At 46.7% G+C, this 25,832-nt stretch overlaps 2 protein-coding genes across 2 annotated transcripts; both read left to right on the top strand.

Moving 5' to 3' along the window:
* The first annotated feature begins 1,794 nt into the window (after positions 1-1,794).
* Positions 1,795-2,367, top strand: LOC124689424 (putative invertase inhibitor). The gene has a single exon (XM_047222960.1). The coding sequence runs from the start codon at positions 1,795-1,797 to the stop codon at positions 2,365-2,367; it is 573 nt and encodes a 190-aa protein (XP_047078916.1).
* Positions 2,368-3,289: 922 nt separating this feature from the next.
* LOC124689423 (putative invertase inhibitor) lies at positions 3,290-3,859 on the top strand. The gene has a single exon (XM_047222959.1). It carries the CDS (start codon positions 3,290-3,292, stop codon positions 3,857-3,859), a length of 570 nt encoding a protein of 189 aa, XP_047078915.1.
* The last annotated feature ends 21,973 nt before the right edge of the window (positions 3,860-25,832 follow it).

Here is a 25,832-nt window from a genome sequence, read left to right as displayed (position 1 = left end):
AGAGCATGGTGCCATGGAAGACCAATAATTTGTCACTTCCTGCGTGGAGTACTTCCGGCGGGTTTTGATGGCCGCCCACTCACCACCCGTCATCCGTGAGGCTCCGCCTTCGGTGGAGGCTTCCTGCGCAGGTTGATGAAGCCCCCCGCAACATTCGCCTAAGCCGCTCCCTTCAACGTCTTCTTCCCCTTCAGAGCTTTTGGTAGCATGGCGGTGGCGACAGATTGCGTTCTCGGCAACGACGAGGGTGTCATTGGGAGGCGGGAGAAATTGGCGGGCAAGACGAGAGGGCATCGGCTAAGCCAAACTATCCCTTGTGGGCCGGGCACTGCCTGAGTGCCTGGAGACGCTAGAAAGGTTATTGGACCGTGCCGAATGCAAAACCTATTTAGAGACCGTGACTGGGTCATGTCCTATGTGATTTTGGAGACCGGTTTGAAAGACGTGGCTGGGATGCTCTTAGGTATACAACAACAACCTTGAGACGACCCACGACATGACCTGAAACGTCCGTAAAAAAAATCTAAAACATACACTCGTCTTCCTCCCTCTACCTCTTGTATCTGCGTGGAGGAAATAGCACATAGCACCACATGTTGGTGACATTTTTGCACAGAACCACAACATGTGTTTGTTTTTGCAAAGAACACCACATTTTATTGTAATCACTTGCACAAAACACATAATCGATTATTAAAAGTTTTAATGGACAATTAATCTCCATTGTCGTCTGAACCGGTATGTTCAGGCCGGTTCATCTAGCTACGAAGCGAAGGCAGCTACCCTTCACCATGGTCCCCGGTGATCGGCAACATCAGCACATGAGGTGTTGTGCTACCGGTGGGGATGAGACCGACAACGGGACCGTGGGAATCCATGGTCGGCGTACTGGTGCTCTACTGTCGTGCCACCGTCATGTGCAGCGGTTGCTTGTCCGCGGTGGTGGAGTAGATGCTCACCCCTCCCACAAACTCGACGAACAAGAGACCATGTCCGGTTAGGCGCCGATGTAGTGCGCCAAACCATGCCAAGCTCGCTCCCACCACGGGTGACGCGCCTAAGGACCATGCCAATTCACCCTCTGCCTCCACGGGCCAACATGGCATCGTTTGGGTTGACATGTGTGCGGGTAAGGCTCGCCTAAGGACAACTCGACAGGCAATCCGTGATCGCTCTCTCGCCTTGACCGACAATCTTAGGGTCGCCGTGAACTTGGTGATCGAGGTTGGCTGCCTCCTCCTGGTATCGGGACGAGTTGATATGTACATACCAATTCGGTTGAATAAGGAGAGAAAATACCACATTACGCTTTGTGACAGCGGGCTAGACTGACTAACTGGCTATTAAAGCTTTTAATGATTGCCTATGTGTTTTGTGCAAATGATCAAACAAAATATGGTGTTCTATGCAAAAACAAACGCATGTTGTGGTTCCTTGCAAAAAAGTCACCAACATGTGGTGTTAGATGCTATTTCCTCATCTGCGTGGCCTCGCGAGTTTGAAGCGTTCAAAGGAATAAACGAGCGATGGGAAACCGAACCTCGATCACTTCGTCCGTGCGTGCATGCATGGACATGGCCATGGATGGAGGAGCTAAAAATAGATGCATGGCCATGGTCGGTCGCTAGCCTGCAGCGGCGATAAAAATGGCGCCGAGGCTTCCTCCCGACCTCTCCATCTTCTCCTTCCTCGATCAATCCCTATTAATATTCCTACGTCTCGCGCTCGCCCTCTCGATCCCTCTCTTCCTTTCTCCGTCCAAGAATCTGTGACTGTCCAATTGATCTCCGGAGAATGAGGTTCACGTCGCCAGTCTGCATCCTCGGCCTCGCCGTCGCCGTCTTCATGGCGGCGCACGCGGCCGCACAGGAGGAGTCGTGCGCGAACCCGGTAACTCTGTCGGCCGCCTGCCGGGGCGCGTCGGACACGCACCACGGCGTCGACTACGACCACTGCGTGCGCTCCCTCTCCACGGACCCGCGCAGCGGCGACGCCGCCGGCATCCACGACTGGGCCATCCTGGCCACCAAGCTCGCCATCGACCACGCCGCCTCCACGGAGTCCAAGATCTCCGACCTGGCCGAGCTGGAGTCCATGGAGTCGGACCCCACGAAGAGCGCGCGGTACGAGCACTGCCTGGAGCGGTACGGCGGCGCGGCGGACCTGCTCCGGGACGCGCTGGACAACCTGCAGGCCGGGGTGTACGGCAAGGCCCTGGAACAGCTCATGGCGTCGCTGGGCGCCTCGGAGAGCTGCGAGAACGCGTGGAAGGGCGCCGACAAAGGGAGCGTGCCGGTGGCGGCGCACGACAGGGAGTATGGCCGGATGGCGCACATCGCCGTCGGCTTCACCCACGCCGCCGCGTGATCTGATGATCTGAAGTGATCTAACATGGCTCGTTGATCTGGCGAATCATCATCTCCTTCGTGACCATCTTGCAACGATTTGGTTCATAATTCCCCGCAAGTACCATTATTAATTTCATTATGATTAAGTGTAGTAGTACTTGGGTTGGTTTGTGGTTCTTTTTTGCTGTGAATTTTCGTTTTCGACTGTGTCCATAAAAGTGAATATTGTAGGCTGGCCATCATCTGATGTGATAATAAATTAATAATAACAAATACGAATTTACGTTGTATGTGATATTGATCACCGTACCTCTGCTCTCTGTGTCTGTCTGGCGACTGGCGGTGATGAGAGTTCTGTTCTTCATGTAGAGGAAAATTAATATTTACTGCTTCTGAAACCAGAATGTTGTGGTCAGTGCTGGGTGCTGACATAGTTATTTGAAATAATATGCCACAATTGATTTGCTACAAATACATTTCAACAAAATCCATGGATGGATGCATCCACTGAGTGACTATTTGTCTTAAGAACCGAACTTTGACAGCAGTGGCCAGTGGCAAATAAAATATCACTATTGCTTGCTATAATTATAATTTTGTGTGTAGCCACTGGTGAACTTTTCTTTGTTTCTTTTTTTTTACTGTCGGTTAAAGGAAATATTGTAGGTCAAAATCAGAAAGCAATAACAAGATGCAATAACAATCTTGCAAGATGAAATCTCTGTCAGTTTTGCCAATGAATATATCACCAGACGATCTGTCCTGGGAATCTCTGGATTTGACAGGAGTGGCAGGGCAACGAACTCGCCTTCGGTTTCGGTTACAGCCTGCAACCACAACATAGCCACCACAGCATTTTGCTTACACGCTCCACACACCGCCTCTATATATGGCAGCGATGTGCACTGCCGAGAGTAGATCAGCAAATTAACCAAGCAAACATGTCTCCCCCACCCTGCTACCTCTTCCTCCTCCCCCTCGCCCTCTTGCTCCTACCATCCGCAGCCCAGTCCTCCTCATCCACCATCATCCGGCTCCGCTCCGCCAACGACATCATCGCCGAGACCTGCGAGCGCTGCAGCTCCACCAACCCGAATGTCGACAACGCGCTCTGCATCTCCTCCCTCTCCGCCGACCCTTCCGCCCGCGACGCCGACCTTCACGGGCTTGCCATGATCTCTGCCAAGCTGGTGCGAGCGGGCGTCGCAGGGCTGGACACCGGCATGTCCGAGCTACGAGGCAAGGAGGCGGCAGGGTCGCCAAGGCGGTCCTGCCTTGACGCGTGCATTGGGCTGTTCCATGACGCCATGGTCGACCTCGACGACGCCATCGCCGCCATCGATGGCCGGACGTACGACGACGCCAAGACCAAGATGAGCGCCACCACCGACGCGCCCGTCACCTGCAGCGACGAGTTCAAGGAGCAGGGCCTGCCGCCACCCATGGAAGCAGAGAGCCGGCGCCTGTTCCAGCAGGCCGTCGTCTCCCTCGCCATCATCTCGTTGCTTTGAATAAGTGATTGATCATTCGTAACTAGTATACACATATTGCTCTCGTCTACATATTTATTCAAGTATGCAACATAACTGTTTCATCATCTTGCTGCAAGCGACCAAGGAAGTATATATGTAATATATCAACGGTGCACTATATTAATATGGAAAGTAGTGAAAAGAACATGCCTATCAAATCGAGATATTTCTCTATTATATCGGGAGAACTTTAATTCCAATTTATCGCCTCGTATATAAAAAATATTTCGCCAAGAGCCCTCCTTTGAACTGCCACCTTCAAGAATCTGCTACAAAATGGAGATTTCACCTCGGATGCTTGTCCAGATTAACAGTGTGCATTATCATGTTATCAATCATCGCTGGGTTTGGCTATCTAACGTTCGTCGCTTGTAGTTCCTGAAAAGCATGGCCAAACAATTCAGAAGAAATGAAGTTAATAATAGCTCTATTGGACATATCATAATCCCACAGAATTTTGTGAGTGTTCTTGTAATGTTTTAGATTGGAAACTTAGAAATCATATCTAGACTTGATTCGGAAAGTACTTCCGTAACATCATAACTTTGATGGGTTCCCACATATACAGTGATAGAAACTGGTTCAATATACGTTTTCGAGACCAGGCCGGTGTTCGAAGTTACAGCCTTTCATGAACTAGAGGGGGTAGATAAACAGGTACTCCCATATAACATCTGGGGTTTATTGCATTGGCCGGATTCCCAATCCCATGTGCAACATTTTGTTAAACTGTCATCTTCCCCAAATTCCAAACTTGTTAATTAATAGTGAAATTTTGAAAATACAAATCAGGGTACGTAGAATGTTTTTGGAAGGTTTTGAAGGGTTTCCTCAATGAGATTTTATCTGATTTTAGTATGTTGTAGATGGATACAATGGGCATTCAAAAAGGCCACTTGGACATGTAGTAACAACCATATTGAAAATCATTTGGAAATAACCAAGAAAAGGGGGGAAATAGAAATTGCAGAAAAAGGGTTTTGGTCCAAAGCAAGTATGGGACATTTTTAGAAAATATGTTTAAAACTTCTAGTGATCCCTCCCTAATTTTTGGGGAATTTTCATAGCAAAAGAAAATAGGGTTCTATTGTAAAGTTGGATTATAGGATTTTCCTTTACATAAATATACAACATCATTTTGAATTATTTTGGTTTGGAGTAATATGAAATGCATCACCTCATGTCATAGGTTTAAAAGCAGGAAGCCAAATCCAACCATTTTCAAGTTTTGCCAAGGTTAAAGAAGGAGTAAGAAATTCAAATGAAAATTTAAAATTAGCTCCAAAAACCAAGGCATCAAGAAAATCAAAGAAAAAACAAAAAGTTTTAGACGGCGTGGAGCGGTTAAATTAAATATGTAGCCCAGTGACCGGGTAAGGCCCACGTCCTAGCTTTGCATGTATGCACCTCAGGTTTGTGGGGAGTAACTTAGAGTAGTAACATATGTACCGTTACTAGTATAAGGTACTACCTTCATAGTGGGTAGTTAATTATATGCCGTTTTATTCATTGTATCATTTATTATGTTATAGACTTTTCTTGTCTTGAGGTGTGTGATGTTATAATAACATATAGCTAGATGTGCAAATTATATCCAAAAGAAGAACAGTAAAATCCAAAGTGCCAGGCGGTTGAGTTACAAAGCAAATGAACCATGATGTGTCAATAAACAGCCAGACCCGAGCATTGACCGAAACAGCTAGCTGGAGCGCAGTCATACAAAGTGGTGTACATATGTTAGGTAGTACTCCAGCGACAAAGAGAAGTTAACAAATCACACGGTCGTACTCCCTCCAGTCGGATTTAATGGACGCTGAGGGAGACCTGCCCATGCATGTCATTAGTGTGTAGGTGCGTCGATTAATTACATCCGGAGGTAGTACAACCCAACTTCAAAAGCATGGCATACAAGACGGAGCAATCTACATACTATATAGAGATACCAGACTCCGTGTCGACGCCAACACAGGCCACACCATAAAAGAACGCTGTGCCTTGGCAGCCTGAAATTAACTCCGGATACCTGCATATCAATCGGTCAAACCAATTTGCAATACTCTCACATAGAAAAGCGAGATTTTGTATGATCCCAACAACACAACATAGAATCAGTGCTATCGAAAGCTGACGCATCCCTGCATTATTAAACAAAGTAAGAACATCCTAGCGATGGAGATAAAAGAATGATCAGTACGTACGTTTCTACTGGCACACATTCACCCTCTATTGTCTACATGCTCTCGAGTTTATTGCTGCTACATAACAACATATCATCGCAGGACAAACTAAAAGAACAACCAAACAAATCACGAATGCCCCCATCAGAGGCAAATACGGAACTTCCAAAATTATCAAGTCGTTCGGGATTTATTTTCTGTATCATTTACACATGAGAGGCTAATGGAGTGGAAAGCAGATGTGTCTAGTATCGAACTCGTAGCTATGATTTTCTCAGAATGCAAGAACTAGTCAGGTTAGAAATTGATCAAATTGATACACATAGAGACCTCAAACAAGAGATTACATACCGCCTTATTTATTAAGTAACCCAGCAAGAAATACGCATGGCGAAAAGATAAATTGACAATACCTATATCATGTGTTCACATTTTCAGCTCCAGCATCTCCACAAGCAGCGCCCCTGACTACAAACCAAGCAAATCCAATATATACACAATGGAAAAACAGAATCAATCGAAGGCATTTATGTGGGAACCATTATATATATTCTATGTAAGATGTAACCAGAGAAGGAAAACGCCACTTCATGACGAGTATTGGAATATGTCAGTGAAGCCACAAATATTGCCAGGTGCAAGAAAGAACGATAATAATCATGTACCAAGTAATGAAGTACATGCTATGGAAGTTTCGATGTTCAAGAATATGTAATCATCTAGAATTATTCTTAAATATATAGTCAACCCTTGCACTTTAACGATATTACATCAAACATGTACAAGAAGTCAGGAAGTAACTTTTTTTTTCCAAACGACCACAGGGCCAGATTTCATTAAACAAGGATAATGAAACAGAGTATCACGTCCAGGCGTGAGCCAGCAAAAGCAATAGTAAAAACTATTACAGTCGCCGCCTAATGCTAACGACACACATCAAAGGAGTTTTAACTTGCCCAGAGGCTGAAAACCAACACAACAAACGAAAGATAAGAAACAAGCTAACACAACTCCAGGTAAAGGGGAAGAGGACATCAGTCTTGCTCCTCCAGGTCCATATCGTCATCACCAGTGTCCAGGTTTGCATCACAGATTCGCAGAGGATGTTGATTTTGTCGGAAGCCATCTTGAGGAGTAGCAGCACCAAAGGTGGTCGCGCTAGCAAGCCGCAACAAACCATCAGCACCCGCCTGTAGGCCGTCAGCATCTCTCTCACCGTGCAAACCTGCCCAAGAAGTCAGGAAGTAACTAGAAAGAAGTATTTCAGTTTTGTTACATATTCAATGCAGGAAAGAAGTAATTCAATTTCGTTATGCATCCAACGTAGAGACAATGTACTACCTGCAGTATAGAAATGAGCATAGGGATAATATATTCTGAAACCCTTGTGCTCTCTTCTACCAATACAGCTGACCTGCATCGACTCCAGCTGGAGGATAAAGTCATGAGAATCCGAAGACAGAAAGATTTGATTTGTGTCCTCATCATACCCTGGCATTAGGACAAGTTTTCCCATGCCCGGGCGCAGGGTTCTTGAAAACAGCTTATTTAGTTTGACGGTGTTCTGTCGTACCCATGAGACAACACCATCACAGTTGGATTTCCTTGCCCATAACTGAATCCTCCCTGAATCTGACAAAATGGCGAGGCCGATGCTATTATCCTCTCCTCGTAAGATCTGAACGGACCAATCGGCGTCGAAATCAGTAACACGGGCATCTGTCGGCTTCTCAATCATAGCAAGGGTCAGCCTTTCAAAATCAAACTCCAGGATGTCACCTCCAACAAGCAGCCAGAAAAGTGCATTCCCAACCAATATACTAGGTCTATTCTTAGAAACCGCACGTGTAGTCGCAGTGGAGATAATGTCTCCCCATACACCAGATTCGGATTCGTAGAGACAAGTGAATGCTTTTGTGAACACGGCGTCATGCCACACTAGTACCAATTTAAACGGGCTCATGTAGCAATCACCATTGCCGCTGGCAGCGCACAGCATCCTGGCACTTCGTGTGTGGCGATATTGACATCCCACTGGAAAAGCCACGCGGCGCTGGTGGCCCGAGAGGGGGTCCCACAGGATGACCTTGTGCCGTGTGCAGTCGAGGAAGAGGGCAATGCCGTCGCAACAGCCGAGGAAGATTGAGCCCAGCGTGGAACAAATTCTGAGGTTCGGCGGGAGCGCGAAGTACGCAGCAGGGATGCGGTCAGGCGGATCGAGCATAGGAGTGAAGACGGGATATTGCCCGAATTCTTTGCCAAAGAAGCCGAGAAGCGGGAATTTCGGATGGTGTTTGCGGAAGCGGCGGAGGAACCGGGGGTCAGTGATGATGCGGCGCCAACGCTTACAGACGAGGGAGGCACGGGGGAGTGATGATGGCATCGGAGGGAGGCGGAGGAGGATCTCCTGGAGGAGGTCTTCGTCATCCAGCGGCGCTGCTGGCAGCGACGAATGGTGGCGGCTCATCTGAATGTGGAGAGGTGCTGATCGATTGAATCTGAACCCAGTGTTACTTTCCTCACCTTGCGCTGGAAGCTAATTAACTGATTAAATTCCCACTTTATTTCATCTGCACATTGAACAAAGATGCATCGATGCTATAGAGTTAAATATGTCTTGTTTTCCCCTTAATAGCACAGGACTCTGGAAAGGAGAGACTCACCAAATGGAAGCAGAGGAGTCCGGATCCCCTACGTGACAAGTGACAACACCATCAACACAGATCCATCCACCGAGCTAGCTAGTTAGGAATTGCATCGACCCTGGAACAGCAGCAGCAGCCATTAAAAAATGTTATCCATCCACTGGTTTCATCATCGATGAGTTCGGTTGCAAAGATCCAACACACAGAACACAGACATACATCTATCCATCATAGCATACGCAATAACACAAAGTGCTGCACTGTCTAAAATCGATATGGAGAATTTAGATGATTTTACCCTTGGGTATCTCTGCGGCGAGATCCAACATCTATCTACCAGTCACCCCATATCGCAGCATCCTCGCCTCTCTATCTCGGCTAGGGTTTTCAGAAAAGAAACGGAAAGGAAATAATATTCGAGGAGTTTTTTTTTTAGAATAGAAGTTTCAAGGAGATAGAAAAGTAGTGGAAGGAGGGGAGGCCTCACCTCGAATATTCTGCACCTGTCATGCGTCAGCCTGCCTATAGTGTTGGCCCATCGAAGTCTATCCCAATTCAGGAAAGCCCATGGAGCTATTTGGTCACTACCAGGGCCACACAAATCGAACGTCCACATTAACCGCGTACGTTCGTTTGTGTTGGTCTAAATGGTCGAATTTGACCGTGCGTCCGATTGTGTCGGGGTGTTCCCAGCGGTCCGGTGCATAAAAGAGCAGAAAACATTTTTTTCATTCAACGGTCCGATTCATAATTTACATACGGGCTTGACTACACAGTGGTCAACCACTATTGGGCCTACCCCGGTGGTCAGTTCGGACAGCCCATTAGGGGCAAAACGCGTTTTTTCTTCTTTCCCAAAAAGGAAATGACGGGACCACACAGCCCACGTTAAAACAACGAAGAAAACAACCCACGTTACTTTGTCTCGACGGAAGCAGCTATAGAAAAGGATCCTACCTAACCGGATCTGGGTTCTTCTTCCTCCTCTGTTTCTCCACCGCCGCCAGCGGCAAGAGGAGGCGGCGGAAGGGAAGGCAAACCCTAGAACCTCCATGAATTGATCCCCGGATCCTTCGGGAAGTAACACAACGAGAGCTGCTTCATGCGGACGACGCCCAGAGAAGTAAGAAAGGTAAACAAAGACAAAAACGTGATTCAAATACATCCAGTTCCATCCAGTACTACTAGTATTCATCTAGCAGTTCCATCCAGTTGTAGTTGTTCCATCCAGATCCACCACAGCCAAAAAGTTACATACTGGATGGAACTTCACAGTTTCTGCTGAGTTGTTGTCTGTACCAAAGTCAGTAGAAGTCTTCAGGAAAGTAATCTACTTGACATTCTAGCCTTCAGGAAGTAATCTAGTTGATGGCCTTTGAATTCTGTAGAAGCCATCAGGGAGGTGCAAGCTGAGAACCTGGTTGTGTTGATCTTGTAGACAGCAGGAAGTATTCAAACCAGTAAAACAAACATGAATGATATCTTGGAACACCGATGTAGGCATGAATGATATCTGCATGAAAAAAGAAAGGAAATTAGGGTGTAAGAACCATAAAACAGTACTTGTATAAAGCTAACGATAGGCGATGCTTGTTAATCAAACAATGTGAAGAAGTAATTTGCCCTTTGCTTTGTTTTGTTTTGATGCCAAACATGGGTGAAGTAACAAAAAAATGTTTTAACTTGTTTCTTCTTTGCAGGCAATGGATTGGTTTAACCTGCATGGTATTGACCTGAACCATCCGCCTGACTATGATGACTTCATTGAACCAGATGGAACTGAAGCACCAGTACAAGGCACATCAGTAGATGGTACTGGTGCTAATTCTGGATTCATGTCAGTAGATGATAACACTGATGGTGCACCGACTGGTCAAACACTGTCTAGTGAAGAAAGTGGCAGTGATGGTGAGGTGCAATCAACGCCAGAAGGATTTGCACCACGTAAACCATACCTAGGGATGAAATTTGATACGTGGGAGGCTGCTAAAGTGCACTACAACAGGTATGCCGAACATGTTGGTTTCTCTATGAAGATGAGTTCTTCCAGAAATTCAGTATTGGACAAGCAGAAGGACAAGTACTTGTTTGTGTGCAACAAGTCTGGAACAAATGCAGAGAAGGAAGAGACTGAGGCAGTGAAGATGAGGAACAGAGCAATCACAATACGGACTAACTGTCAAGCAAAAATGCGTGTAAAAAGGAAGGGTTCAATTTGGGAAGTAACACAGTTCATTGAAGAGCACACTCATGAAACTATCAAGAAGCTTGGTCTGAAGAAGTATTTACGGTCACACAAGAAAATACCAAAAGAAGAAAAGAAGTTCATTGATCCGTTAGACAGGTGTGAACCTCTCGGCGGGAGGAATAATGGATATCATGTACGAGCTTTATGGATCGGAAAAGCAGTTCCTTATGACACGAAGACAATAAGCAACTACATGGCAAGTATAGATGAGAAGCAAAATGTGAAAGACATACCAGAGCTTCTGAATTACTTTGAGGAACTGAAGAAAGAAGATCCAAATTTCTTCTACAAATACAAACTTGATAGTGAGGACAGGGTTGAAAATATATTTTGGGTTGATGGACCCACTAGAGAAGTGTACAAGAATTACAATGACTGCATATCCTTTGACACTACATACATGACAAACGCTTATAAGATGCCGTGTGCACCCATCATTGGAATTAACAGATATGGGCAAACAATCCAGTTGGGATGTGGCTTCTTGAGGAATGAGAGGATAAGTAATTTTGTCTGGTTGTTTGAGCAGTTCCTGGATGCTATGGATGGTTTACACCCTCTCAATATCATCACTGACCAGGATGCTGCTATGACTACTGCCATCCAGCAAATGTTTCCTAACTCGTGCCATAGGAACTGTCGGTGGCATATAATGCAAAATGCGCAAGGATCCCCTCTCGGCCCTTTCATGGCGAAGCATGAGGAACTACGGAGGGAGTTCAATGAAATTGTTGACTATAGCTCGACACCTGTCGAGTTCGAGAACCGATGGGGAGACATGATTGAGAGGCATGGTGTATCGGACAACACGGACCTTGCTTACCTATATGAAATTAGAGCTAAATTTGTCCCGACTTACTTTATGGATAGGTTCTTCCCTTTCCTACAAACTACTGCTCGCGAGTGAAGGATTCAATGCGGTTACGAAGAGATATGTCGACCCAAATGCAAGCCTGCTACGTTTCTTCAAACAATACATGAAGTTACAAGAAAGGATAGATATTACTGAAGATTCACATGAATTCATGGGTGAGGACAAAACTCTAAAAACATGGTGTGACTTTCCAATGGAGGAGCAAGTATTATCCATTTACACACTTCCCATATTCAGGAAATTTCAAATTGAGTTGAAGAAATTTACTTCCTACAACATACAGACAAATTAATCCTTCATTGTTTGAGGTTTCTCCAATCGAAATGCGAGTGTTTGGTTATGGATCAAGGAATTACAGGATAACTGTAAATCTGGAGCAAGACGAATACAGTTGTGAATGCTGCAAATTTACTAGAGATGGTTTGATTTGTTGCCATATAATGAAGGTTATGTCTGCTTTGGGTAAAGTAGAAGTAATGCCAGAACATTACATTCTACCTAGGTGGTCAGTTCCGCCCCCCGACATACATATTCCTCAGACGGAACCCCAGCAGATGCCAGCGGGCAAATTGTCTAGGAAGGAAATGAGGTTACTTCGCTATGGTAACCTCACTAAAGATTTTGCAAAACTAGCAGTTAATGCATGTGCTTCAGAAAAAACAGATGAAGTGGCTAGGAAGCATATGCGTGCAATGGAAGCTGAATTTGCAGAAATGAAGAAACAAGCGGCAGATGCATTGAAGAGAAAAAAGAAGCAGAAGGAAACAGATCCTCCATGTGCAGAACATGCTGAAACTACTGAAAATCCTAGCAGCTCAACTGTTGGTGCTGAACATAATATGCATGTAAACAAGAAAGCTAGGGATCCACCTTTGACGATAACAAAAGGGAGGCCGGAGGAGAAGAGGAAGAAGAGTGGACTACATCTTAAACTCTGCAAAACCAACAAAATGTACTATTTGTGGGTCAACCTTGCATAATCCAAAAGATTGTCCATCTAAGATTGCAATGAAAGAGAAGACGCCAATTATTCAGCTTTTCCAATGATGAGGAAGTAAAAAATTGTGTCGACACATGAGAAGTAGAAACATTAGTGGGCCAGAAAAGTTTCTTGTACTGCTTGAGCCATATGGATCGAAGATGCAGGGTGTTTAGATTAGTGGTGTTTACTTGTGTTTCTTTTTCTAGTAGTGAGTTTACTGAAAACTACTTTGTGTTTCCCAAGTGAAAGATATATATGTTGGTTTGCAATGTATGACCAGAAGCATAACACTCGGTGAACCGTGTTGTCTTGCATAAATAGAAGACAAAGAAATGATTTGGAAAAAAAACATTACATGAATTACCATTTTGTGAAACTTGTCATTTTTTGGCTTTGAACTTGTTTCGCCATGAAATCTTGTTCTCCCACCAGTCAAGCCACTTGAAGCTGTATAGCATCCTGTATATTGGCATTTCCTTCTGGTCGAACTGACCCAACTTTCTTCCATCCCATAACTCAATGCATTTCAAAATTGAGAACCCACAATCACAACTAACAGTGTTACAACAAAAAGGAAATGCAAAACAGTGTTAGTTTTTGAAGTTTTGCTAGAATGCAAATGTCTGAAAAAATGTAGACAGAAAAGAGAGAAAATATGGGGTAACTTACTTTGTCAGTTGTTTAGGAGATGGGATGTAAATCGTTTCGTAGTTTTGAATTGATACATTTGACTGCTTGTAGTTTTTGGCCCAGAGAGTCTTAACAGAATCAATTATGATTGCACTATCTTTCTTAAGCTTCTTGTCCCCAAGATTCCTCAAGGAATCAAAAATTTCGAACCTCTCAGCCTTGAGATTCAGGTTGATTAAGTAGTAGTGTCCACAAAAGTACTTCGGATCATCGATATTAGATAAGTTCTGTAGTACAGGAATCATGACCTGCATATGTAACTCTGTCAACACAGTTGGAAGTTAAAAAGCAAACAGCTATGTGTAGGAAAAAAGGTAGTTTATGTAACCTGCTCTTTGTGGTCAAGACGGTTATTGTCTGTGAATGAAAACACCCTCTTAATGTCCTTGCCGGTGAAGGAATGGTCTCGCAATTTGTCCTGGTCAGCAAAGAATAGCAAGAAAATAGATCAGGATTTGAAGTAGCCTAAAATGATATCTTCTAAAATTTAACAGAGTTACTTCTCAAAAATTTAAACAGACATGTAACTTCCAAAAAAATTGGTTCTGCAACAAAAAATACACTTAAGTACACCTAGTTACTTCTGACATTCAAGAACACGTGAGTTACTTTTGATGAGAGGTATAGAGGTTAGCTACAGACAAAACTATTTACATTTGGCTTTGAGTTAATAAACATGGATATTAAAAAGGTGAGGGAGTTCTTATATGTAACACTTACAGCTATGATGAGAGGCATCACACATTTTTTCTGTGCTTCCAATTCTTTAGAGAGAACATGTAATCCAACATTCATAGTCGAATTACTTATCCAACCTTCAGGTTTGACTGAATCAGCAAAATCCGGGACATGAACAAAATATGTTCCATAATCAACTATCAGGTGACCCTTCAGATGTGTCTTCGCTTTCGATCCATGCATACATATTCGGTTGTACATGTCAATTGATTCCTTTGTAATAGTTTCTTCAGTTTTTTGCCCTGCTGAACATATGGAGATAGCTGCGTCTTTGCTGGCTTTATTACTCTTTTCTTGTGAGCCTGAGGAATAGGAGTTTTACTGGATGTTCCCTCTGAAGTAACATGTTCAGAAGTTACTTTCTGCTTTGCGGTGTCATCAAGTGAAGTAACATTCAAAGTGCAGCTGCTTGTTGGGAAATACTTTTCGCCCACAATGGCTGCAAGCATTTCATAATCCTCAGCTGGTCCATAGAACTCATCCTCATTGCTTGAAGTAATCACAGGTAGCCCGGTGACAACCTCTTCTTCTTTGCCTTTATCATTTTCTTTGTTTGGACTATCAAACCCCAGATCAAATGATCCTGCTTCTCCGGGCAGCCATAAACTTTGTCTGTCCTTGTATGAAGTGACCTGAAAATCAAGCTTCTTTGTTGTTGTGTCATCGAGAAGGCCGCATGTTTTCTTCCCTTGTATGCTAGTCCTTGGTTCGAACTTTCCATGGCTTCCAGGAGTACTAGTGTCGTTGTTGTTATTTCCAGTGTGAGGACTAGATCTTCCTTCTTGTACATTGGCGTTTTCTTTGGAAAGAAACATTGGGTTCAGACAGGACTTTGATCTGGTAACTGCAATGACATCAGTATTGGTAGAACTTGCTGCCTTCAATGGAGACATTGATCTGGTTACAGGCCTCCTAGCAATGGTCGTTGGGCTTCCCTTCTGCAGAATAGGTGTAATCGAAGGTAATGTTGTTGTTTCATTTTCTGGGGCCGTATGCAGATCCTTGATAGGATGAACAGGTGGTGTGCACTGTTGATTAATATCGACCACTGCATCTACTGGAACGTCGGCTGCCCAAGACACTGATTTCTTTGTAAGAGATGCATCTTCGGAATGAACAGCGGATGCAACGAGATCCTTCATGAGGGGCATCGGTCAACTTGGAGTGGATGGTTCTCGCATCGGACATGTCCGTAGGCTGGACGATAAGTTGTTACTTTCCTGATGGCATGCACAGATGACCAGTCCTCGGTTTGCTTCAAGCATCCTCTACCTGGTAGTGCGAGTGTTCGTGACTCGGCTGTAGTTGGATTTGCACTGACTTCACATCCAATAAGATCATTACTTGACTGTGAATCAGAAGCATACAATTTCAAGTTCTCCAGAGCAGATATGGCAACCTTTTCTTCCACTTGCAACTCATTGCCATGAGATTCTTTTGCGCAATCCCCAAGCTGGTGTCCCTCCGGTTTCCCGAGGAAGAATCACATATCTTGCCTTGTTAGACGGTTACGCATCGGAGTTCACATCGGCAGACTTCCTCTTCTTGTTTCCATTGGGTTCGCTTGGCCTTGGCAGGTTCGTAGTTGTGACATTAGTTGCACCAACACTGTCTTGATGCTGTTGTGGAACAGAAACTACTTCTGGTGCTATCATCTGTTCTTCTGGTGCTATCATCTGTTCGGGTACTGCATCGGAGTTCACATTGGCAACCTTGATCTTCTTCTTTTGTTTAAGTTTGCTTGGCCTTGGCAGCTTACAAGTTGTGTCATTCGCTGTTCGAGCTATGTTGTCATCCAGTAGTTTAGGTGCAGGCAAAACAACTTCTGGTGCTTTTGTCAGCTCTTTGAGTACATGTGACTGAACCACCTTGCAAGGCAACTCATCATGTCTTCCTATGACATCTGATTGACGCTTCTGCTGCACAACTCGATTGCAATTCTTCCTCTTCTTGGGAAGTATGACAAAATCATCATAATCAGTGCCATACGCATTCTCCTTGCTTCCTTCACCTTCACTTTCGCTTTCGGACCCAGACAGGCTGACTTGGTAATCAGAATCTGAACCTTCAGTTTCCTCTCCTGAAAATTGCTGCCGAGTCTTGTTCTCAGTTGGACCTCTTGAAGATGGTGTAGATCTGGTTGAAGATTTCTTCTGTTTTTTACCAGTAATAATGGTTGAAACTTTCATCGTGAACTTTGCAATTGCTACATAAATTTCGCTATACATCTCTTGTGCAGCTTCCCTATACCTTGAGATTTCCTATTTTCAGAAGACAATATACATAGTTATAATACAAGGATGTAGGGAAACATGGTAAAAAAAAACAGTTTAAAAAGTTTTTAAAATGCCTGTGATGTGGTTGGGCTTACTTCTTCTCCGCAATCTGTGGGCGCATTTGCCTTAACAAAGTTGTCAATCACAGTGGGTGTGCTTAGCATCAACACACCAGTGGTCCTGAAACATTTCTTCAGCTGAGGAAGGAAACATGGAAATTAGTTTAAAAAGGAACAGGATAAAAAAATAAGTAAAAAATGCATGAAATCTTCGAAGTAACTTACAGGTAATCTTCCAAAAGACCCATCATCATTCAAGTCTTGTTCGATAGCTTTAGTTGCCGATTTGTTATCCCAGGCACAGATTCTTGGACCATCCTGACTGACATTGACATCTTCAGTATCCAGTGAATCAATGTAAAGAATCTGCATGTCAAAAAGAAGCAGATGAAATAATAGTAACAGAAAAAAATTAGAAGAGATGTAACATATAATTTGAAGATACTAGATGATAGTACAGAAGTTAAATATGCTCACCTCCAAAAATGCCATGCAAGCTTTGAATGGATTTTTAACTCCCTTTGCCTTCGCTGTCTCAATGAGGACTGTGATCACAAATCGACACCAGTTGAGGTCTTTTATCTTCGATGGATCCATTATAGCTGGATAGCACTTGGGACAAACTCTAATACCAGTAGTTGGAGCTAGCACAGAGCAGACAACATACATCACCCATGTCATAAAGTACAAATCATCACCTTTTACCATCGCCTTCAGCTTAGTCTCGACATCTGTCAACTTTGGTTGCTTGCCATTGCCGAAGCCAAGGGTATTCATAACAAATGAAGTAGCTTCAGAATCCACTGTGTATAGAGCAGGATATTTTCCCAATGGTAAGCCAAGAACCTTTTTGACAACTTCATCTGTTATTGGAATGCTTCCTCTGCCAGGAAAATCAAGAGAGCATGACTCATGGTTGAAGCTGCCCATCAAGTAGTTGGAGAGATCTGGGTGCAACTTTGAACATTTTATGCCCAGGAAACTACCAAACCCATTGGCTGAAATAATTTGGTGATGACTTGCATTTTGACTCTTGTATAGTTTAACAACTTTCATTGGGGATGCTCTGTTAAAAAACAGTTGCTGCATAAAACACAAAAGCATGTCAAATACCAGTAAATACAACACAAACCTGCAGACAGGAAGAAAGTTACATCAAACCAGCATGTTTACCTTTTTTCTCCTTTTTCCTGGAAGTTGTTTTTCAACATCTTGGGGTACAATATGAACCTCTGCAGGTAATTGTTTTTCAACATCTAGAACATCTCTGGAGTCCTCATTTTTGTGCTTGTACTGCAACCTTTTCCTTAGATTCTTAAACTTTGGGTGACCAGACTTTGGTGTTTTAACATTCTTCTGCATGACATGATCAGATCTTGGATTACTGGATGAAAACCTTAAACACAAAAAAGTAACTAATAAAAAAGCACAAGAATAAGGAAACTTACAGAAGGCGTCATGATGATCCCGATTGTTAGCACAGTAATGGAGCGAAAATAAGAAACTACCTGACAAAAAGGCAAAATAACATTCAGCAAAAAAACATTCATGAAGTGAATCTGTAAAAAGAAAGTAAGTCCACTGAATTATCAAATTGAGTTTACTTTTCATGCAACTTCATAAAACACAGAGAGTTACTTCAAAAAAGGAGTAGGCAACATAGTTACTTCTTGACAAAATTCCTAACAACACCACCTCAGAAAATAATGCTGAATCTACAAAAGTAACTTATAATGGTATGTACATATACTGAAACACACATGCCTATGATACAGTTCTACTTCTCCCACAATGAAAAACATTGAGTTACTTGCCAGAAGCACAAAAAACAAAATGAGTTACTTCTACAATCATGTTACTTCTAAAAAACTTTACAGAGCATGTATAAAACATAAGTTAACCCTGCAGCGACACCAAACATACTTCTGCATTGCATAATTACTTCTACAATTTCATAGTTCAAGTCAGATGGATTACTCAACATGGATTACTTCTACATTTTCATAGTTACTGAGTACAATGCGGCTGGTTAAAACATGGATGCTGAAAACTATGGACAAACTGAACTCAACCATGGCCTTACCTTGTGAACTCGAACACACTTCCTGGACGAACTTGGCAGAGGTGAACTTGACGCACAGGTGAACTTGACGCCGAGGTGAACTTGACGCCCAGGTGAACTTGACGCCGAGGTGAACTTGACGCCGACGAGGAAATCCCTACAAAAACGATGGCCAGCGACGAATTCGTCAACACAAAAAGCGAGAGGGGTCGTCCCGGTTGAACATAGATTGCGCCTCACCAACCTACGCCCGAAAATACGACCGAATCGTGGCCGGCGACGACTACTGCGGTTCCAGAAATGAAATCAAGTGGAGAAGATGGAAGGAAAAGGCAAATCGAAACTCACCCGCTTCGATACGGAGCGTCGAAGTTGCAGAGGAACCTCCGCCTCTCCACGCCTTCACCGGAAACCGCAGCGAAATCGTCGCCGGCGACGAGGTTGGTGCGAGGAAGATGCAAACGAAGCTCCTCGCCCTTCAAGCCGCCGAAACTACCAAATCCACCCACCCCCGCTTCGATACGTAGATTCGGAGATGCAGAGCACCACCGCCTCACACCTCTCCGCCGGGAAACACAGCGAATCGCCCCGCCGGCGACGAGCTTGTGCGAGCAGAGAAGGTGGGGGGAGGGGAATTTTCTCTCTCCGCCGCTCTCTCTCTTCGGGCGAGTAAATTTGAATCGACGCGTGCCGCAGGTGACGCGTAGGTGTCTCCGTGGCCGTGGGTCCCACCACGTGAGCAGAGAAAAGTCACCAACACGCGCGAGCCGTCGGATCAGAATCGCGCGGCCACGACGCGTGAGCACGCTGTAAGACGCGCAGTGGTCAGCCAAGAGATAGATTTCTCGTTTACATAATGATAGAAAAAATAAATTTTAAAAGGGCCACCAAGGCTTGCTAAAACCTAGCCATCAACTACTGGTCGTCATCGCAGACGAGGTCGATGATCTCCGCCATCCGCCATGGTAGTTGGTAGACCGGTGGTGGAGGATGAAGGGGAGCTGGCGGTGGCGGTTGAAGAGGGGCTAGTGGCTAACGATGATCCAATCCGATCGTGTGCCCTACTTGCCAGTTTCTTGAACTGTCTCCCAAATGGGCTTCTAGTTATAGTTGCTACCGTGTGCTAAGCTAGCATGAGCCTGGATATTGTCTCATGCATGGTCTAATACAGTAATAGTTAACATGGGCTCAGGGGCTTAGAAACTGGGATTGGCCAATTGGGCTACCACACTCAGCTTTAGGTGCTTCACACACGGATAGTGGGGCGGGGGAAGGGGGACCTAGCACAATTACTAAACTTTAATCGTTACCTCGAGATGAGTGGACCGATAGGGGGGTATCGCCCCCCTTCCCTTTGTCCCTGATTGCAACTATAAAGTCGCGGACCTCTTATATCTTGCAATGCCAAGAGACATTGTCCATCTTTCCACCTTCGACTTTGATGAGGATGCAGCCTCTGACCACCTCTGGCACAGACCAGGATCGCCACGACGTCAATTGTCTTCACCAACTCCAAGCAACCTCCATGCGACGCAACGACCCCAGACCAAAGGCCCAGACCGGAGACATGTAGGCCCAGATCTAGCCCTCCATGCCGACACCACAAGAAGGGCGATATTGCTCACCTACAACAGGGAAGTGGCCGACAACTGCACGCAAGGAACTCTTCCTGGTCGAGCCTCCTTGCCGCCATCTTCATGGCCATTAGTCTTGATTGCTGACACTTGTATTTGTTACGACAGATAACACTTGTGGTCTCTTTTTAGTATTTCCAATCTTTAATGCTTTATTAATCCACCTTTTAAAAATAAAAATAATAAAACACACGTAATATTTTCTAAGGTAAAAAAGATCACATATACAGTTTGCACATGGGCTTTGGTTCCCTAGTGACCTCAGCAAATATATGATGGATTGGCCACATGGGCTTTAGTTTACAGATTGGCCTGGTTCACACGTACACATACCCGATTACATATCGGCGGTCGGACGTACGGAGCCGAGCGAGCCAAAGAAACGAGGAGCGGCGACCTCAAGAAGCTAGGTCCCCGGCGGCGGTGTACACCGCATTCCGCCCGCCCTCCGGCGCGTCTCTTTCGCATTCCTTTGCGCTAGCAACAGCTCCTCCAGGAAGAAACGGTAAGGAACCCTAATTTTCTGTCGCTTCTCTTCTATTTCATGTTGGTACATAATGCTTGCGGAACCCTAGCTAGCTATGGTTCTCGGCTGACGATCTATATTCCTTCTCAGTGAGGACTGAAGTGGACAGCCAATCCCAGGCTAGTTCAGATGAGTCGCCGACGTACCTCGCCGGCGCTAGCTGACCCGCTGGACGACGATGACCTTCTAGAGGAGATCCTCCTTCGCCTCCCTCGACAGCCCTCCTCCCTTCCGCGCACCTCCTTGGTCTGCAAGCGCTGGCGGAGCATCCTCTCCGACCCGGATTTCATCGAACGCTTCCGCAAACACCACCAGAAGCCTCCGCTGCTCGGCTTCTTTGCAGGGCCTAGTGGCGCAGCGCAAATCTTCACTGCCACCCTTGATTCGCCCGACCGCATTCCCTCCACGCGCTTTACAATACCGCAAGAGGGAAGCTCCTGCAACTACGGGCGATGGTACTTCATGGGCTGTCGGCACGGCCTTGCTGTCCTAGTCCACCCAGGGCGGTACAAGGTCGTCGTATGGGACCCCCTCACCGGCCAACAGCACTGTGTGAATTTTCCGCCAGGCCGAGAATTCAAACAGGTGGGATTCTTTTCAGCCACAGTGTTGTGCGTTGATGCCAAAGATGGACATGTGCATGGCGATTGCTTTTCGAGCCCATTTAAATTGGTCTTGCTCTGCAGCAGGTACAAGAATGTATCGACTTGCCTCTATGAATCAACCTCCGGTTTATGGGGAGATATTGTCTCGATGCCGACCATGAATAGGATTTCGGATACAAGTCCCAACAACGTCCTTGTCAGGAATGCACTTTACTGGTCCTTGTATGAAGGTGACATTCTTGCGTATGATTTAGAAAGACAAAGCCTTGATGTGATCGAAAAGCCGGAACAAAACCATACTACTGACTTCTATGGGTATATTCAGCTCTTAAGAACAAAGGATGGTGGATTGGGCCTTGCATATTTGTCAGAACCACTCCAGTCAGAACTGGCCGTCCAATTATGGGAGAGAAGATCTAATTTTAGTGGTGTTGTCGGATGGGTGCTCTTGCATAAAGCCATTCCACTGGAGGGAATGCTTCCACCGAGAGTAGTCTGTGGCAGCAGATGGGTATCTTTCGTGGGGTATGATGAGGACGCAAATGTGATTGTTCTGGATACGATGATTGGTAACTTCACGCTGCAACTTGACTCGATGGAGATTAAACATATTGTTGAAAGAGATAAATCATGTCATGTCATCTTTTATCCATACAGAAATTTCTACACCGCAGGTAATATACCCCACTATCTACATCGAACATGCAAAAATTTCCATTTGATTTCAGTTTCGTTCCAACTACTTTTGGTATGCGATGGCTGTAGTATATTTTCACGTGATTAAGTATCAACTAGATATATAACATTAATTGATTTGTCTGTTTCCTTATTGGTCCAGTTGTATTATGGTGATGTAATTGTTTATTATTATTATTAGGCTACATTTAAGCTAGAATAACAACATACCTATTATTTCATAACATAGCTATTGCTAAATTCTACTAAATTCTACCGATGGTTCTCTTCTTGTACTCAGTTGTCCTATGGATGAGTTCTCTAACAAACTAGAAACCGACAACAATTACACTAAAAGAATATAGTGAAACCATCTGCTATCGTAAATAGTTACTCACTTGCCAATTGCCACATTTGAAACCTTAAAGCTTCACACCTTTTTTTCCATTCAATATTTTCTTCTTTGAATACAATATTCGTCTCATTACAAATTATCTACTGAAAATGAATAATTCTGGATGGATGCATTTTCTCTGAATATTTAGACAGTCTTAACATGTATAAAGGACTGATGTTGCTGAATATATAAGGATTTGCACCTATGCCTTCCCATGGCCTAAAGTTTTTTTTGTTGAATTCTTTCATTGTTTTAGTGGACTTCTTTTGCTTGCAGGCAGGGGAGTTGGGTGGAAATGGGTGGATCTAAAACTTTGAACACATCAGGCTTGCAAATGGTATATGGTTGAACATGTGAGGAAAATTTCTCTTTTTTTATGTGTATATTGTTTGTCCTTTGGGGGCAGTTTATTTTGTGGTCTTGGTTACGCAGTTTACAAGAGGATGTTTGATTTATTGTTATAGTTATCTAGTGCATGAAATTTTCAGGTCATTGTTACAATTCTTAAAAGTATGCTTTTGAGTAGATTAACTGACTTTTGGCTAGCTTTTTACCTTTTGAGCCTGTCACATATACATGGTACACGGAATAAATCTTGAATTTCTTGCCGATCTAGAAGCTTAGTGTTTGACTTTGATAGATGCATTTAGTCGATGATCTTTTACTACTTCCTACTGTGATCATATGTAATCATGTAGAAGATAAACTTGAGAATATGTCAACTGTAGTGGTCGGAGGTGTTGCAGCACAAACTAATTGTTCTTCTATTGCCAAGCGAAGGCATCACGCCGCAGCAGGCGCGTGAGTGGCAAGGCGATGAGGCTAAAATCCTGGATGAACTTCCGGTAGTATCCGGCGAGGCCCAGGAACCCGCGTAGGGCGCGCGGGGAGTGCGGCGTGGGCCAGGCGGCGACGGCCGCCACCTTGTCTGCATCCATCGCCACCCCGTCGGCGGAGATGACGTGGCCGAGGTAGGCCACCGAGGTCGTCCCAAACGAGCACTTAGAGCGCTTAAGGTGAAGTCGATGCGCTCGAAGCTCGTTGAAGACGATGGCGATATGCTGCAGGTGCTCCGCCCATGAGGTGTTGTAGATCAAAATGTCATCAAAGAAAACCAGCACAAAACGGCGTAAATATGGGCGGAGGATGTCGTTCATCGGGGCTTGAAAGGTGGCTGGCGCGTTGGTGAGGCCGAAGGGCATCACCACGAACTCGAAGTGGCCATGATTTGTCCGGAACGCCGTCTTGGCGATGGCCTCCGGGTGCATGCGCACCTGATGATAGCCCGAGCGGAGGTCGAGCTTAGTGAAGAACCGCGCCCCGTGGAGCTCGTCGAACAGCTCGTCGACCACCGGGATCGGGAACTTGTCCTTGAGCGTCAGGGCGTTGAGGGCGCGGTAGTCGATGCAGAAGCGCCACGTGCCATCCGATTTGCGCACAAGTAGCACCGGTGCGGAGAACGGCGACATGGAGATCCTTATGATGCCCGCAACAAGCATGAGCGCGCACTGACGCTCCAGCTCGTCGTTCTGCAGCTGTGGGTAGCGGTACGGCCGCACCGCCACTGGCGCCGACCCTGGCAGGAGGTGGATACGGTGGTCGCATGGTTGTGGGGGGCGGAAAAGCCCACGGCTCCTCGAAGATGTCGCCATGCTGCTGCAGGAGGTGGGTCAGGAGGGGGTGCTCGGCGTCGGCGTCCCCGGAGACGAGCTGAAGCTGAGGGGCTGGAGCGGCGCCCCCGATGCCCTCCCAACGGATGTGGCGGCCCTGGCGCCAGAACGTCATCGTGAGGGCGCCGATGGTGAGGGGCATGTGCTGGGCCAAACTGTGGCAGTGGAGGCGGTCACCATTGGCCACCGTCACGCGAAAGTGATCCCCGCCCGTCGGCTGTAGCGTGAGGCGGCGCATAGTGGCGACGGGGAGGAAGTTATGCGTGGAGCGCGTGTCCAAAAGCGCCACCAGGGTCTCGCCGTGGATCGCGACCGGTAGCAGCATCGTGCGCTCGTGGCGGATGTCGGCGAGCACGTGCAGGGAGACGACGAAGGCCATGGCGGCCGCGGGGGTCGGCTCGTCCGACTCGACCGTCGCGTCCGCCTCGTCCACGTCGACTGTCTCCAGGTAGCAGAGGCGCGGGCACACGTGGCCGGGCGTGTAGGGGTCGTCGCAGTTGAAGTAGAGCCCAAGGCGGCGGCGCTCGAGCTGCTCCGCCGGGGTGAGTCGGCGGAACGTGCGAGTAGCCTCGGGGGAGGGGCTTGACGGCCCTGGCAGGGTGGGGCGGGTGGCAGCCGCGGTCGGAGGGGGAGGCCGAGCGGGCGGCCACCACGGGCCAGAGGTGCCTGCTGAACCGCCTGGGCGCGACGCTCATAAGCGCGCGCATAGTGCATCACCGTCTGGAGGTCCTACGGGGCCTGGAGTTCCACGTCCACGCAGATGTGGTTGGGGAGGCCGGCAATGAAGAGCTTGGCATGCGAGGGCCTGGAAGCGGTCGGCGAAGTCTTGAACCGTGGGGATGAAGGCCAAACGCCCGAGTTCCGCCAAGCGACTACCGTGAATCGGGGGACCGAAGCGTAGAAGGCAGAGCTCGCGGAAGCGGTCCCATGGGGGCATGCCGCCCTCGTCCTGCTCGAGGGAGTAATACCATGTCTAGGCGGCTCCGCGGAGGTGGTACGAGGCGAGCCAAGTCCGGTCCGAGGCGAGGGTGCGCTGCCCTCGGAATAACTGCTCGCATTGATTGAGCCAGTTGAGGGGGTCCTCGACGCCGTCGTACGTGGCGAAGTCGAGCTTGGCGTAGCGTGGGGGGTTGGGCCGGCGGCGCGCTGGCCGGGGTACTCCGCGCGACCAGCGGAAGGCTCCGCAAAGCACGAGTATGCCGGCTCCGGAAAGGAGGGCCTCAGAGGCTCCCCGGCGTTCGTGTAGACGGGAGGAGGCACCACTGCGGACAAGTAGACGGGCTGGGGCTCCGTCACGGTCACCCACGCCGGGAGCCGTGAGGGCGACGGCGGGAACGGCACCAGCTGGATGGGGACGCCCTGGGGCAGCGAGGCGGGCCCGGCGCTGGGGGCTAGTTGCCACTACGACCACGGCGGTGGGGGTGGCGAGGCCGGGGGCGTGGCTAGCACGCCCTGGGCGGGCGGAAACGCCGGCAGGGCCAAGTAGGCATTGAGGGCCGGCGGCAGCGGCGGCGTGGTCATCCCCTGCCTGGACCGCAGTGACGAGGTCGCGGATGGCCGTCGAGACCTCCTGCTGCGAGAGAAGGGGAGCGACGTCGGAGGGCCCTGCCATGGATGCCACGGCTCCCATGGAGGGCGGCGGTTGCGAGAGCGGCGGAGCGGGAGGCGACGGGGTAGGCGGCGCGGCGGTGGTG

The sequence above is a fragment of the Lolium rigidum genome, chromosome 2, assembly GCF_022539505.1.
Source record: "Lolium rigidum isolate FL_2022 chromosome 2, APGP_CSIRO_Lrig_0.1, whole genome shotgun sequence".
Taxonomy (NCBI): Eukaryota; Viridiplantae; Streptophyta; class Magnoliopsida; order Poales; family Poaceae; genus Lolium; species Lolium rigidum.
Note: the sequence above shows the minus strand (reverse complement) of the source record. Positions and strands in the feature narration are given on the sequence as shown.

Bases quoted from the DNA above. Each gene is read 5' to 3' on its own strand.
- LOC124689423 (XM_047222959.1), top strand. From the start codon at position 3,290: ATGTCTCCCCCACCCTGCTACCTCTTCCTCCTCCCCCTCGCCCTCTTG.
- LOC124689424 (XM_047222960.1), top strand. From the start codon at position 1,795: ATGAGGTTCACGTCGCCAGTCTGCATCCTCGGCCTCGCCGTCGCCGTC.